At 43.6% G+C, this 17,203-nt stretch overlaps 1 protein-coding gene across 1 annotated transcript in view; it reads left to right on the top strand.

Annotated features, from left to right (window-relative positions):
• Positions 1–17,203, top strand: part of PPM1H (protein phosphatase, Mg2+/Mn2+ dependent 1H) — a 145,623-nt gene that overhangs the window by 81,200 nt on the left and 47,220 nt on the right. Inside the window, exon 4 of the mRNA XM_030014468.2 lies at positions 6,794–6,906. Coding sequence (XP_029870328.1) covers positions 6,794–6,906 — 113 coding nt within the window. The remainder of the gene's footprint in view (positions 1–6,793; positions 6,907–17,203) is intronic.

Genomic DNA, 17,203 nt, shown 5'->3' with positions numbered 1-17,203 from the left:
AGTCCTACCACCCACTTGACTTGTGCACAGCATGAACAACTGGGAGGAAATCATGACCCTATGGAAACAGAATATCCATCAGTTTCCCTATGGAAGGCTGTTTTTTCTCTTCTGTAATTGATGTAGCTGCTCCGCATCTCCCCTGTTCACTTCACGTTATTAAAAATAATTCTTGTCAGGCAGAGCAGAGGCTTAGCCTGCCAAGGGTGCATGCGGATCAGGTCTTGGGAGATGTGGTCTTGTTCTTTTTCTTCCTTTTTTTTTGATTTTTTTTTTGTTGTTTTTAGAAAAGTCTCTTATCTGAGCAGGTTTTTGAACTAATGAGTGTTTCCCAGAGGTTTTATTTGTTGTCTGAAAAGAAGTATTCAATCATTGGTTTTTTCTGATATATGTGAATTTTGTTTAGTACATGCATCTAATCAGAGACTACAGTTATTGTTATAACAAAGTGGTGCTTCACTTTGAATTCTGAATAGCAGTTACCTTGCTGGATTGTCCTTTCTCCCCAAGAAAATGCAGGCAAACAGACCCACCAACTGTGTTTGGACTTTTAGGTCGGTAGGTCTAGGAGCAGGATCCAGAGCTGTGGCTTAGGCATCATTCAGCGTGGGGCATGCGAGCAGATTTATGCACTGTGGCTAGTGGGCTCAACTTCTGCTCGCTGAAAAGAAAGAGGATGCATGAAAATCTGTCAGTTTAGCATGCCCTTTTCAGAAAGGGAGGACGAGCTTGCTCCCTTCTTTGTCAAGAAAGAAAGGAAAAGATGACACTGCACATGCACTGCACCCTAGTGGGTTCAGAGCATGCTTAAGAGAGGGACACTGATGTCATGCTTTGGTTGGGGCAGTTTTCAGGCCAGAAGACTGCCAGGCTCCGAGTGTGTGACGTGACTCTCTCCTGTTGAAACTGGCTCCAAGTGCAGGAGAGATGGGAAATGGAGTTTCATGGGACTGGAAAGCAAAAGTAGGAGAGCTAAAGAAGGGCTGTTTCAAGTGCTCTACCTTTCTTATGAGAGTAGCATGTGCATTACCCATCACTGCCTTCCTGAACACATCCGAGTGAGCAGGGCTGTTATTGCCCTGCTTTATTTTGAGTTCACACCTCTGTTTGGTAGGTGTTCACACAGAAGACCATCTCGGCTCATGTCCAGGTACCTGACTGCTTGGGAGGGCTTTTATAGAGTATGACAAATGCAGAAACCCTGGATAACTTGCTACAGTTATGGTGTCTGGGTATTCCATGTACAGGTCATAGTAATCTGTCCTCCCTTTTTCTAAACTTGAAGTTCAGAGAATATTTTATTTTCCTCCCTGTGTCTTTGTTCATATGCTACAGATCAGATACCTTAATTCCCACTTCTGCTCTTTATCAGACAGCTGAAGTTCATGTCTTTGCTGTATGACTCTGTGTCTACCAGAATGCAATATAATTTCAGCATTAAGTTTTATATTAAAGGCAAGTCCTACAAAAATGGTCAGATTAAGAAAAGCAATAGATAATTACATCTACTTTAAGCTCTTGGGGGATGTTGTGCTTATAATTGGTTTAGGCAAAAGAGTCTTTTCTTTTGTCCATGTAAGGGAGTGGTTCATAAGATCAACACTCCTGAGTCTCAGCTATGCTTGCAATGATTGATCTTCCTTCTACCTCTGTCTAACTTCCTGCTAACTTACACTCCTAGTAGTCTTTGGGTGAAGATTTTGGGCCTCTTCCACAGCACATTGTTTATTCCGCCCTATTTTGTACTGTAACGTCACGGATGATGTTGAGTTAGGTCGGTGCAGTTGAGATGTGCATAATGTATGAGGGTTTTGTGCCAGCAGAGTGTATCATTTTACCTGGCACTTGGTGAAAGCTCATGTTTCCTGGACATGTAGGCAGACTTCTTGGTGTTTTTCCCTGCAAAGGAGCCCTTTGAACTGGTGAAAATGCTGAGTAGATACAGGTACCTTTTTTTTTTTTTTTTTCCCCTCTCCTCCTTTTAAACAGTCCAACCTGACAGGTTCATCTAATGATGAACCCTTTTCCTGGGAGCATTTACCATACCATTAATTTTTTCCCCAACTGCCTTTTGAATCCTAGTTAAGCTCTCCCTGTTTTTGCCTCAAGTCTCAAATAAAATGCAATTCATCCCTTTCAAAAGGCTTTTTAAAATTTTTACCTTTACTGGGTGTGGTTTCCTTTGGACAGTGCTTGTCTGACAGCTACATGCAGTAAAATGCTGTGGAAAGCCGACACAGGCCAAGTCATTGCCTAAGTTAGAAATTTAACAATTGAGCTGTCCCCTTTTTGAAGTACTTCTAGATGGTGTTCTCTGATTGTGTTGGAAGTAGGATTAGCAAGCTTCTGTGTTGTGTTCTCAGATAATTTACTGTCCTGTTTAAAAAATAAAAAATGCTCAATGCCAGTAAGTGTCAGTGATTACAGTTATGCCAGTTGAAAGGATAAATAAGCTCAAGTTCTGAAGGTATCGTAAGTCAAATCCTCTTAACTTTCATCTCTTGAGTTTTAAGATGTGCATTTATAGATCCAGTTCTGGGGAGCCAAGTGGGATGTTTCCAAGTGCTGTTCTGTACCAGACAGAAGCATCAAACCATAATCCCCTCCCTGTGTTTAACCTTGTATACGCGTGTGTGATGTAATATGTATTTTAAAGAAAGATTAAGGGGAGAGAGCACCTATTCCACACTGAACCCTGTTTAATTTTGGATGGGAAAAAACGTCACAGAACTAGTCTGTATTGATTTATTGGAAGGTATAAGTTTGTATACATTGCACCATGATTTTCTTCTTTATTGAGTTTTTTTTAATCAGTTGAAATCTAGACAGGTGCTTTTTGCAAGAGTGGTGCCACTTCAGTTTGAACAATCTTGAGAGAGCAACATACGTTGTACGGTTTTCCTCTTGAAAAGTTTCCTCTTATTAAATAGCCAGTAGAAACGAGGTTGAAACAGTGTTAGAGGCATTTTGACAGAGGCAAAGCAGATTAAGGACTTAATTTTGTCTTTATGCCTTCTGAAACGTGATTTTTTAAGCAGATACCTGATTGTGCGTAGGGAGTAAAGCTGCTTTCCCTCACAGCAAGATTGAGATCCTGGAGGAAAGGCCGCTCCCTCTCTGAGGATGGCTATAGATGGAAGATGCGGTTTTAGTTGTTGTTGCGGTCTGCGACCTTGTGGCGCTGATGACGATCCCGCCATCGGAACGTTCCCAGCTCTGTCTCCAAGGCCCTAAACTTCCGCAACTCGGCGCCGGCGGCAGCCGGCGGTCGCCTTTCGTGCCGCCGCGCTTGCTGCTTCCACGCCGTCTGCCCGCGGCGAGCGCCCCACGCGCGTGGCTGGCGGCGGCCGGGCGGGCGGGAGGAGCAGCGGGGGCCCCGGAGGAGCAGCGGGGGCCCTGCAGCACCCCGGGCGCTGCGCTGCGCTGCGCCCCGGCCCGGCCCGTCGGCCGGGCCCCTCCGCGGGGCCTCCACGAGGTGGCAGGAGCACGCCGCCGCCGGTCGGTGTCGGCTTCGTGGCGTCATCCTCCTCCCGCTGCGGCAGGCAGCGTCGGCGGGCGCCGCGGGCCCCCGCCTTCGCTCGGGGGAGGCCGGCCGTCAGCCTCGGCGGGGCGGGCGCCGCGGGGACGGCCCGGCCCGGGGCTCTGGCCGCGCCCTCGGGCTTGCTTCTGCCGCCGGCGGAGAAAGCGAGCCCTCCGTCCGGCCGCCCGCCCGCTCGGGAAACGCACCCCGCGGCGCTGCGGGGCGTCCTCCGCGGGCCTTGCCCTTGCCTTGCCGGGGCAGGGGGGCCGGGGCAGCGGGCCTCCCGAGCGGGGGGGCAGAGGGCGGCTAAGTTAGCTGCTTCCTTGGCAGGAGATGACGGCCTTTGGAACGGAGCACAGAGAAATCCGCCCGCCCCCCGCCGCCTTTCTTTTTTCCTGTCGGGGTCCGAGTGAGTGGCACGCACGGCCCGGCGTTTGATTCTGCCCAGCGTTGTTCGGCCCTTCCCCGCACGCAGATGGCTATGCGGGGATGAGCCGCGTGCGACAGAAAAGAGGAGGAAAAAAGGGAAGGGGGGGGGGAGGAGCTTGCTCTGAAATCTTTCTCCAGGTGGAAAATGAGGAAAGCTTTGGATACGGTCCAACTTTGTCCAGAATGAGGCCCTTTACACTAGTAAAGACTTCAGAGGCATTTGGGGGCTTCTGCCTGCTTTGTGCTGTACTACTTCCCCAGCAACTCTGTCATAAAGTATTTCATTAAAAGCTAACGTCTCTACACCAGAATGAGTTAGTGGCATCGGTGCTCTTTATTTTATTTTGGTTTATTTTTCCCCCTCAAATCTTGTTGAGCTGTAGGAAAGCCTTCCCTTCCTTCCCTCCCCCCAAAAAAGGCAATGTCAAACAAAGTACTTCATATCAAATTAAACATGGCACTGAATATACTCTCGCAAGTCACGGTAGTAAATTCAAGTTGCAAACAACAACTAGATGGAAGAGCCCATGAACAGCAATGATTCGAAAAAATCCAGTACACAGATTTAGTTTAAGTCAAGGAAACGCTGAAAATGAGGCCCTAAGGATCATCCATCTTCTCTCCTATAATAGATGCTTCTGAATTCTGTTTATGGAAAGAAATAAATTTTAATTTAGGCATTCCAGCACTTGCAAAGTGTACGTATGACAGAGCTGAAACCAGGTGAGGAATTGTACATTGTTTGAGGGTCTCGGAGGATACGCTGAACTGTGGAGCTGAAGACTTTTTAAAATTCTTGGCAGTGCCTGGAAAATCCACTGTAGTATTTGTAAGTTTAAATTATTTTGATGGTTAGAAATGTCTGCTTCCTTTGAACTGTTCTTTTCAGCTTAATTTAAAAATAGATAGAAACCATGGGGAGGAAAATCAGCTTCTCTATGGCAAGATTAGATAAAGAGGCATTTATAACAGGCCCGTGTCTGTGACCAAAGGTTCTGCAAGATTTGATTCTCAGCTTGGAGGTGTTTTCCTCCTGGTCCTCACCCAGCTGCCCCCCTCCAAAAAAAATTTAAAAAAAAAAAAAAAAAAGGGAAAGAAAAAGGAAAACCACAAGTCAATGAGAGCAGTAAAGCCCCCAAGTCGCTCTAGCAGCAGAGTGCAGTTCCCGTGTGCAGCAGAGGATGGCCTTGTCGGGTAGCGCTGCGTGTTTCTTGCTGTCCCCTCCACACTGCCTGCCTCAGTACTCTATTCGTGTCACAAATGGGTTCGGTCCCGATGTTCACCGGCCAGCAAGGAGTCACATTATTTGTGACAGACACCTCTGCTCAGCCTGCTCAGGACAGTGGCCGAGCGCTGCCGAGCATCCCTGCCGCTGCCCTGGGTCACCTCCCTCTCCTGAAATTTGCCAGAAGCAAAGCATGGTCCCCGGCCCCCTCCAACTCTGCAGATTTTCAATCAAATTGCAGCTGTCATGGTTTACATTTGTTGTAGTGGTTTTCTTCAGATAAATTTAGCTCTAAAATAAAGCTCTAAATCCCATAACCCAAGGCATGGACAATTTGAGCTGTTTGTTGCTCACTGCAAATATGAAAATGGCTGAAGCATAGCTCTTGTGTGTGTATGCACACACACAGAGGCAAACAAATATAATAAAAAACACTTACAAGTAGGCAGGGTTTAGCTGAAAAGAACTGCCAGTACTTGCAATAGCAATGTTAAATGATGTTCCCTGTTTGAATCCAGTATTACGAGGAAAGACCAGTTTGAAATTGGTTTTGATTCTGGACACAGGAGAGGAGGGTAATTTGTAACACACTGTGTTATTACCCCAAACTAAATTAAGAGGCAGTAGAATGAATTCATTGGCTTATACTTCAATTTTTGTTTAAAATGTATGGTGTACTGAAAAATAGCTCATTTACTTGTGTCTTTCATGTTCTCCAAGCTTTCCTGGGACTATACATATATATACGGACTATATATATATGTATGTATGTATTTTTTCATTGCTGGGCTTGATTGATTGTTGGTGACAGATGTGACTTGTGTTCTCCACTTCTGTTAAGCAGGAGGGTTTTTAGTTTAGTAGGAAGCTAAGCACAGAAAATGCTATTTGAGTAGGTATGTACCTCCTTAAATTTGCGCCTGTGCACATGCATAAAATTAAGTCTTTTCAGGACCTCAAAAGCAGTGAGATGAGACACAGGGTTAAATACTGTGGTTCATCCTGCAAAGTCTGTGAATGCCTAGTATTTGTCAGTAAATACTGTTTTACTGACCTCCCCCGCCCCGGTCCTGACCCCTTAACAAGTTTAGCATCCACCCATTCCCTGTGTTTCTGAAGGGTAGCTTTGTGGCATGAGTGTGTCTCGCTGCTGTTTGTAAAGGTATATGCTGCTCAAACCTAGCGTCCCTTTTGGAGAGCAGGTAGTTATTCATGTTGGAGCTAGGTCTCGTTAATTATTTGCTGTCTATGTAAAGTACTCTCCAATTATACCACCAGGTACCTGTTGTGAAGCTACATTTATCTTTGCCTTCGTTGTGCTTTTTCCATAGCAAATTCCCTTGCATCCCTCAGAGTTGCCATTTGTTCCTTGGTGCCTGATGTTTTACAACCTCCTGTCCTGATTTCTCCCAAACATCTTTGTATCATAAGTAATAGGTACTCTTTGACTTTCTGTTTTTCTGCCTGACCATGTGGTCATAGCTGCAACAGTAAAGAAAGGCAGTGGGACATGCAGTCTAAGAAAGACTCTTTTTTTATTACTTTTTTAGGGGAATCTTCATTTTCTGAAACATTTATTGCAATGCCATCATTATAAATCTTGTTCTCTTTTCCCATAGGATTTGCAAATAGAACGAGAGAGGACCGTGTACAATATTTCTGGCGGCTGCACAGCCCTTGTGGTGGTGTATTTATTGGGGAAGCTTTACGTGGCAAATGCTGGTGACAGCAGGTGAGTAAGTGTGGTGTCTCCCCAACTATTCCTTCACCCCAAACTCCCCAGATCTCGTGTTACCAACTTGCTTAGTTGCAAACAGTATCACAAGAGGATTCTGTTTCTTGGCTGGACACTTAACGGCTCTCGGAAATTAATGCAAATGGCAGTGATAAGCTTCCAGTGTCTTGTCAAGTGGTGGTTGCAATCAGGGAGGTTGACGACACTTCTGGCCCCACCGCAGTTTCTGAATGACTTGATGGTTGCAGAGAAGTGGAAAGACGCTAAAGAGCCACTGAAACAGAAGAGATGCTGGGTGTGTACTAGATTGTGTTTTGAACACTGATAAAGTGACTGCATCTGGAACAGCTGGTAGTGCTGCACTGGTTCAAATATCAAATGGGTACTCATAGAGGGTAGCTGCAAACATGTTTGAGCAGACCACCTGTCTAGTCATCAGAACCGCTAGCTGCCCTAAATTTTAGCTCTTTTGCCATTAAATTAGAAATAATCATGTTTTGCTCTGCTCTCGTCCTTGAAGTACAGTTGAGTCTCTTCCATTGAGTTGGCTAAATTGCTTTACTGTGTCTTAAAAGTGTGCTGTGTAAAATTGGCCATGCAGGACCTACTTCTGCATAGTTGAGATCTTTGTTCTTAAATGACTGGCTGCTTCTGGTTCCCCCAGGATTCCTTCTCTGCTTCTTGGGAGCAGCCTCAGCTCCACTGCAGCCTCTGACACCCAGTGGGAAGAAACTTGTTGACAGTGATCTTGAATTAGCCCAAGTGTCCACTATAGTTAAAGCCACTAAGTCTTCAGTAGGCTTTGAATGTTCATCAAGCTCATCAGAAACATCTCTTCAGAAAAGCAGGAAGATAAGCAATTAGAAGGGAAGCCATTGGCAAGGCTGGGTCTTGTTTGAACCAGGACTCAACTTTTTCTACTCATTCCTTGCATCTTGTGGGTAACAGGGTCCCTCCAGATCCAAAATAGTTTGGTTTTGCACTTTCCAAATGGACCTCATGGAAACCTTCCGCATACTGAGGAGAATTCTCTGGATTCCCAAAATCTTTCTCTTTCAAATAAGCCCAATTCTAGATTTTCATAGCTCAAGAAAATAAAAGCTTTAAAGTGTAGAAGATGAGTTGGTCTGGGCCTCTCTCCTGCCAAGTCCCCACTTCCCATGTTTCACAAAGGGAGAAAACCAGCTATTGCAAAACATCTAAGTTGTTCCTCATCGCTAAAAGGACATTTTAGGAGTAGAAAAGCAACTCTGAGGTTGTGCGCCTACTGCCAGGGTGCACACTGCATTCCTGTATTTTTAAGAGCCCAGTCATGTAGCCAAGAAGTTTTATTCATGTTAGTTGGAAAAATATGTTCCTTTTTGCTGTCTCATGCCTTGCATGGTCAACTTCGTGGTTTGTACAGATACAAATGAGGGCAGTGAGAAATACAATAAGGAAACTACTTTAAAAAATGTTTGTCTGCTCTTGAGAAGGGTGGGATTTGTTTTTTCACCCAAATGGGACTTGTGCTTGTTGCTGTTGGAACTAGATGCTGAAACCCTCAGTTCTTCAGCTGAGCTTTAGTTTCTTTGAGTTCACCTACTCATTTGTGCCTCTTCTCTGTCCTCCTCCTCCCCTCTCCGCTTCCCCACTGGAAAAAGCCTACAAATAAATCAAGTTACATTTCCCACAGACTGGAGTCTGTGTAAGGAGGTTTTGTGCTGCAGGGGTGGGAAATAAACATTTTGTGTTCACACAAACCTCGTTTGTTCTGTCCCTGCCCAGAAGAAGGTTAGGTGTTTTAATTCCAGGCAACTTCAAAACAGCAGGAGCTTTTAAAGGTGGGTTTTGAACAGCTTCTGCTGTCACAGGACCAAGGTACGTGCAACAAACTGTTACTATCACAATGAGACTAAGGAAACGCCAAGTGTGAGACTTGAATAATAATGTGCTATGCAGTGCCAGCTACACCTCAGACTTAACGTCTGTGGTATTCAGTTTAACCACCAAAGCTTCTCAAATCTAATCATTTCATGCCACGTACCCTGGCAGTGTTGTATAGCAGCTGTCCTTTTGTAGTTGATGTGTAATTACATCATGAAAAGACTTTAATTACCATATTACTAAATTACCAGCCAGCAATCCTTTCAGGTTCAGCCCTAGCTCACTTCTATATGGACTATTAGGCTTCTCCAAGCTGAACACTTTTGGTTGGTGTAAAAGGGAGGGAAAATTGTGCTAATTGTAGGTTTTGTTATGAACTATTACTGAGCTTGATGTTATGGCATCACTAATGTCAATGATATAACTAAACTTCTGCTAACGATGCAATCACAGTTCTGTAATAATTATACGTTAACTGCACATGATACCAGAACCCTACTAAAAATGAGGTGATGTATTCAGAGCCTGATAAAAACAACTCGGAGGGAGCAGCTTTCATTCTCTAATGGCTTGTCTGATCATTCTTGGACTCTGTCATAAATATACCTACTTGTACAGTCAAAATTCATGTCTGAATATTGGCCGAAGCTTTTTCTAATGTTTCTCTCTCTCTCTCTCTTTGCCTAAGTGGTTAGCATTGTCCATGCAAAGTTACCTAATTAGGGACTGATAGTGCTATAGTCAGCTATCCAATATACAGTGCTTTTCTGGTGAGCATTGAGGCGCTGTGCTTTGCTTACCAGTTTTGACATATACACTATGGCAACTAGGCCAGGCTCTCAGAATAGCTGCTTTTTTTTTTTTTTTTTTTTAATGAGGAATAGTAAATCTTCTCTGCTCATTCTTTTAAATAGTATTGTTCAATTTTATATTGTTAAAGTGACTTTTACTTCTAAACTGCCATAACATGCCTTGTTAATCTCGGTTCTTTTTAGTTTTATGCTCATTATTAGGATGTTGTTTTATAGCTAGTGATGAAGCAGTAGTAAAACAGGGACTCAATGTTTTTACTGATTACTGCACAATTATTGTATAGCCTCATGCAACATAACATTTGCCCAATATCACTAGAGTGACTGTAATGCAATATGATCATGTTGACTATCTTTGGCACAAGTGTTCTTCTGGCTTTCATGTTGTCTGGCTAAGGATCTGCTTAGAGATTGCAGGCACTGCCATTTTGTGCTGTGCTTGGAGCCACGTAGGGTAGCTGTGCTTTTATCATTATATTAGAAGCAGAACACCACAAGTTGATTTGACTTTTCCATAGGCCCTGAAACACTCACTAAATCTGCAAATGGGTTCTTGGGCTTTTTTGATTTATTGGCAGAACACGGGATCAAAGCAAAGAGCCTGATGCTTCGGAGGCTTCACAGACTTGCAGGGTCACTGGATTTTTTGCTTTGCTTCATCAGCTTTTTTTATCATCTTTTTGCCTCCTTGCTTTTGCTCCCCTGTGCTTATGTTTTCAGGGCATATTCATCCTCTGCTAGAACATATGTCCTCATGTCCAGAATAGATTTTCTCCTCCTTTTTGCAAGTGTAGAATCAATGCTAAGGCAATTGGGATTGTTAAATGGCAGGAGCTCATTGAGTGAATGTTTTTGTGGCGCTTCTGTGTGGGTGCACTTTAAGCAACTTCATTGGTGCTTCAGGTTCCCAGATGTGGGAGAATGTGTTTATAATACTGACTGCGCCCAGTGTAATAAAATAGTGAATTGAAAATTGAATTCTATTTTGTTTACTGTTTCAGTTCTTTCTGGATTTGCTGCTAGTGTTGAATCTCACTACATTCATACTTCCTTCTCTTCTGTGTCATGGTGCTTGTCAGCTGTTTCACTCATGCATACTTCTCGTTGTAGGAAGTCAAATTTGGGGGATTAATCTGCTTTTATGAAGTAAATGAGAGAGGCATGGAAACAGCCACGTATTTGCTGACTGGCACTGTAGCTTAAATAGAATTTCTGAGAAGTCAGAATTGATGATTCTGACCATTTTTGTGGTTCATGGTATCTGACCTCTTCCTCAAGGCCGTCCAGCAGGGTGATTTTTGCCAGAAGCACAAACACTGTGTAAGGATGGAAACCAAAAAGTGTTCTAGTATATTACTGTTGTAGAACTAGTTTGCTTTAGTCTTTGGTTTACAGCATTTTTCAGAAACTTTAATTTTCTGATTTTCTTAACTACCTATCTTCTAATCTAAATGGAGTATATTTTCCCTGTTTTCCTTGAGTGGTCTGCCTAAGCCCTGTCTGTCTCCTTACATCTGTGTCTGCATAAACAACAACTGTGCTTCATACTTAGTACTCAGAGGTCTCTAGAGGAAAGACTAACTCAGTTACTAAGCTTCTCCAGTCTGCAGTATTTGGAAAAATGGTCTTTTTCCTGTCTCCTCCTAAAGATGGGACAAAAAGAGCTGCAAACCTCTGAACCACATGCAGGGCCTTTTCACCCTGGGACCACGCAATCCGTGGTGACTCCTTTTCATCCTCTGAAGTTCTCATTCCTCCAAATACTCAAAAGATGCCTCCCAAGAGGCGAGAGCAACACTTATGGATTGTATTTTGGCCACTCTTATGTGCACATCCCCTTTTTAGATTATTATTCATTCTTTGATGTAATCACTTGAAAATAATAAATATTTGATCATTTCAGGGCAACAGATGACTTAAGCCTGGTCTGCTCAGGAGCCTATATAGTGAGGAGAGACTGAATTCAAGACAAAGTGAGCCTCTCCCACACACATTCTCCTCCACTGACTGCAGTTTGATAGGTGGAGAGGTCTGATCCTGCCTAGCCAAAAATGTTGGAAAAAAGCATGGCATCTTAGTCACACTCAGGAGATAGGGCCAAGTCCCATCTCTCTGTTTCCCCTGCTTATTTTCCTTAGAAGCCTAACTTGCAGGCCTGCAGAAAGCACTTCTGCTTCCCTTCTCCTGCCTGGCCTCCTTCCAGGGAGAAGCAAGAGCACAGGATTCGTAGGAATAGCAGCAACCTCAGATATTGCAGGATTTTGTGCTGGGTAAAGCTTTTGGAGGCACTTCAGGAAACATTTTAAGTGCGGTGCGGAGAAAAGGTGTTGGATCAGAAATAAGTCATTGCACTCAAAGTGCAGTGATGAGGAAGAGCGTTTTCTAGTGATCCAGTGGATGATGAGTTCCAAGGTACTGGCACATCACATCCAGCACTGACTTGGCAGAAATAATTATTTGGCAGTAAATGTTCATAGGCTTTTGAAGACAAAACAAATGTCTTGCCTCTTCTCCAAACTCTTGTTTTTTCTGGGAGAGCACATACCTTAGCAGTGTCTATGGTAGTCTAGCAGGTGTTGAAGCCATTTTAAACATTTTCGGTGAGTGGTACATTCAGTTAAGTCTTTGCTCCTAACACACAGACATTATCTACCCATGAAGTCCTTATGTTCCAGATTATGAGGAAGGAGAGGAATTTTGGCTATTTAAGTAATACCAGTAAACTGGAAAGCCACAGTTCATTGGTATTAGTTTCCAGGAGTGATGAATTCTATTAAATTTTTAATTCTCATAGGTTTTCAGCCTTTAAAAAAAGAAACAAAAAACCAAAACCAACAAAACCAAACTATCGAAGCCAGACAAAAAAAGCTAGTTGCTGCTACTGCAAGTAAAAATTCCCCTGCTGCCTATTTTTATTGGTGAATATAAGCACTGATCAAGGAAAGATTCCAACTGTAATAACATCTTTGCATGTATGTTGCATGTGTAGCCTGTAGACCTCGTAGTGTCTGAGGCAAGATGGGCAAAGGGTGCTGATACGCAATTTTAATCACTCTTTACCTGTACTTTACTGATGTATAAAGAGCCTGTGACCTCTAATAGGGGCAGCTTTTGGTATAACCAGATATACCAGAATCCAGATCTCCTAGTGCAGTGCATTAAGCTCAAAACCATCTTTTTAATCTGTGCCTTTGTAACTGATCACAGAGAGACCTGCAGGTTCTTCTTTCCAGTGTTACTGGGCCAGGGCCAAGGCATGCCAAGCAGGCTGGGTACCTTGGACCTCTAGTTCCCATCCGTACTATGGGAGGAGGGCCAGGGGGAGCACCCCAGGCTTGCTTGGTGAATGTTTCAAGTCTGCTGTCGTCCTTATTGTGTTGGAAAGCTTTTTGCATGCCCTGAATTCTGTGAGCTTGCCAAGCACCCCAGGCCGTTCAGTCTCAGCAGCAGCTACGCAATGCAGCTTGAGCCCTGCTCCTGGGGCTTTTAGCGAGGGCTTCCCTTGTCACTTCTGCATAGGTGAATGAAGCAGGGCTTGGGTAAAAATTTACTGATGCAGAGTGAGCAAAGAGTGTGACTTTCAGTCTGCTTTTACTTCTCGCTCCAGCTTGTTCCAATATCCTGCAACTGCCGCTGAATTAAGCAGAAAAGCTGAGATCAAAGTAGATGTGATGCTTTAGGTGCTAAAAGTCATTCTGACTTCCTCAGTGGTAAGACAGTGAAGAGCGGGGGGAAAAAATCTGTGCTTCTTCCATCTTACATGGTCAGCCATATCCCAGCCATGTTACTGGCAAAATAAACACTGACTTGCACAGCAATGCCTTCATCCACTAAGCCCAGGTTTAGTTGCCATAGTAACTCGTCCTGGAGATGAATGTGATACCCTGGACAGCAGAGAAAAAGACACTGATTCCACAGATAGCAGTCCTGAGGCTCAGAGCTGGCCACAGTGATGTGACTGCACTTCTTTGTTCATTTCCCTGCACGGTCTGAGTAATTGGTGGCATGTTGTTCAGCCGTGATACAGAAGCGTGGTTGTGTATCATCATTGCAGCCCTGGACTTAGCTGTGTTCAAATGAAGAATACACTGAAATCATCACGGGCAAAATTAATCCCATGAGGGCAGCAAATCTCCAACCTAAGGATGCTGGAACTGATGGCAGGCAGTTTTTGCGTGCTAGCAGTGTCACTATAAACTCACTATAAACTAGCTTGTAATAGCTTCCTAGCTGCCAGCTGAAGTCCTCACTGAAAGATTGGTGAGTTCAGATGTAAACCAATAGGAAAGTACACTCAATTAATTACAGAGCATTTTAGCGTAGTTCATTGGCTCTTGGTTTAGTGCTACTGGAACCAGAGTCGACAACACTAGAAGTGTCTAGGTAAACATATAAAGTCACCACTGGTTCAACAGCAAAAGTTACTTTCCTGATTAAACAAACAAAAAAAAATAACGCATACAGATAGCCAGTGCCATCCCATTAGTGATGGGGTGGGAGTACAAAAAGAAAAGAAGTCTATAATTAGCCCTAAAATGAAATACTGTTAATAAAGCCAACTGCTAATAATAACTCAATACTTAGATTGCATCAGACAAGCAATACGCTTGCGGACTTGAACTACAGCAGGGAATGCACAAGAGTCCCACGGGAGTGGCACTGCAGCCCACCTAAGAGGCACTGAGAACTAGAAGCATGCAGCTCCTGGGGTCAAAAATGACTGGGCAATGTGCCTTCTCCAAGCTCTCTCCTCTGTGGACAACCTGCAAGCTCAGTATTAAATTTAATTTAAAACTGTGGAGTGAGTAGTGATGCAGAAACAACTGAAGTAATTTAGTTACAGTTGGTGATGGCCAAGTGCTTCTCACTGTTGGATGTGATATATAGGGCAGAGAAAGGCCGCCAGGAGCAGAAAATCCCTTTAACTGCTTGTCGTGGTTTAACCCCAGCCAGCAAGTAAGCACCACGACACAGCTGCTTACTAAGTTGTTAGTTGAATGCATGGGGTGGAATGTGAGATCAGTTCTAAAAATTCAGATTTTTATTATTTTTGGTGGCAGTAAGGAAGATGCTGACTGGCTCAGGTGCTAGTGTAGATGAGAAGTAAGTCCTTCTGTGGAAATCTATTAATATTATTTTGCTTTGAGAAACAGCTTCTACTTGCCCATTCGTGATCCTTTATTAAAAATAATACAAGTCATTTAGTAAAAACAGACCACCAGAATAGTGGCTTTAGAGTATATATCAGCAGCCTCATTTTGCCCAGAGGCCTTCTCCACAGGAATCACTAAATAAGCATTAGAAATGTAAATACAAATGAGTTGTGTAACTGGAAACAACGTAAAGCTCTACACGTGTGTGCACAGGAACAGCTCGTGTGCTTGTAGGTGCCTCCGAAAGGTGACTTTCAGGGCTTTTTGCAGGGACTGGATTTCATAATTTCTTTCCCTGGTTCTTTTCAGTGGCAGGAGGAGATTCTCGCGTTGCCACAGGAGAGGTGTAGCACGCTTGGCTCTGCGCTGGTTCGAGGACATGAAAAGAGGCCCCTGAATGAAATGCCTGGGAACACCTGATTGACCGGTGTCCTGCCGGAGCAGGCCTGTACTTGGTGTTTGTGCTGCTGAGATGTTAACCCTCGGAGCAGGCAGGGTGGCTGGCACTCTGCAAAAGGCCTTAGCAGAAGTTTGGGAGGGTTCTTCATTGTTCCTGCAGGAAATGCCAAAGCACACTCCTGTAGGAAATTACTTTAACCCTGCCTTTGTGTAATACTTCACCAAGGCAAGTTCTCGCACCTTTGTTTGGTTTGAGGGAGCTGAAGTTCCCCCAAGTGATGAATGAATGCGTCCGAGCAGCCTGCTTTAACCACGGCGTACACGATGAGACTACATTGTCACGGGAAGAGCCACAAGCGGGGAGAGTGTGTTCCCTCTTAACGTTGGCTTTGTTCGGCTGAAAGAAAAATGATCCGGTGCTTCTATTCTGTCACAATTTTTCTGTGGACAGCCTGATGTTTGTGCTGAAAAATGTGAAGAAACCAGGTGGCAGGACTGCTGAGTGGCAGTAGATGGAAAATGAGGACAGAGGCAGTTTTCGTTGGCTCTACCCCCTCCCTCGTTTGTTGCTTGTTTTCTTCTTGGTAGCGATGCCGAGTAGGAGTTGGGGCAATAGTCTTGGGTATTACGGGTGGGAGGCAGCCAGGGGTTTTTTTCCACTAGTGTTGCTGAGGGTTGCTGCTTTCACCTCTGGGTTTTATGACGATGGATATGTCATCGCCGGGACCTGTTTTAATGCCAGCTAAATGTTATGTAATGGTTTGTTTCACTATCCCCAGCCTGCCTTAATTCATAAAATTAAGGAAACCGTTTAAAGGCTTTGCACTATAGTTCCATGATTATTGCCAATGGAGTGAGGTGTTTGTTCACCTGGTTTCTAAAGAAACATTGAGAAATGAGTCTGCGTGGGACTAAGGGGCAGTAATTCAGTTCGTAATAAGTGAAACCAAGGTGCCAGGGCTGAACGTATTAAAAGTCATCAGTAATTGTAATGGCTGTAAGTTCCAGTACTTCATTTAGAGAGGAGAGAAACATTTTTTTGAACCTTTTTATAATCACTTCTTCTTTTATTTCTTAGCAATTAAGAAAAGGTAAATAAACAAAACTGGTTTGAAGCTCACCAGACATTAGTGTTGCTCTTCCCTGGCTTCTTTAAATATATGCATTTAGTTACCATAGTAAACAAGGACCATCTAGACTGATTCCATAGTTATAGGATTTACTTTTTTTTTTCCTCAGCTATTTTGTGACACACCTAATTAAAATCTACTGCTTGGTTCCCCTTTGAATGTAATAAAACCCTGCCTTATTCTTTCTGTCAGTTTAATCCCTCTTTCTTTTCCATTGACACATTTCTAATACATCTTCAGACAGGCCAGACGCTTCTGCTTCATCTGTACCGAATCCACAATGCTTAACACCTTTTGACAAAATGGATACATCCTCCCTGTGGCTTGGAATTGATATATGCTGTCAGAAAGGGTTTTCCGAATGGTGTCTCTTTGTCACCTTTACCAGATTTTTATCCTCTGTTGTAGAAATGTGCAGTTTAATGTTGCGTTTCAAATCATTTTTGGCTGAAAAAGTGTGTAATGGAATCAGGGTTTCCCCTGAATACTCCTAACAGTAGGAGATGCCTCTTTGTTTTGAACACCAGAATCCCAATAGAGCCATGACAGCAGTGAAATTACACTCTTGACCTTGTTCACTAAAGTGTTTCTTTCTCTGTATGGTTAAATGAGAGTAACCAACAATAGCTTCCTCTCAAATGTATGAGTTTCCCTCTGTTTGTTTCTCATAAGAAACTCAGAAAGGATGCTGTGCAATTCTCAGCTGATTGTGTTCTCCACAAAAGAAGGAAAAAAAAAAAAAAAAGAAAAAAACCCAAACCCTGCTTGATTCAAGGAGAGGTGGCTGTTTTAACCATATTAAAAATGCAAAAGCAGTTGATATATTGATATTTTCCTTAAACCGGTGTTGTTGCTGCATCCTGAGTGTGAGCAGCAGTACAACACAGTGGCAGATTTTTACCCTTTTGTTTCTTCATTCACCACATTTTAAAAG

Source organism: Aquila chrysaetos, chromosome 5, assembly GCF_900496995.4.
Source record: "Aquila chrysaetos chrysaetos chromosome 5, bAquChr1.4, whole genome shotgun sequence".
NCBI lineage: Eukaryota > Metazoa > Chordata > Aves > Accipitriformes > Accipitridae > Aquila > Aquila chrysaetos.
The sequence above is the reverse complement of the archived record's forward strand: the minus strand, read 5'-3'. Positions and strand labels throughout refer to the sequence as shown.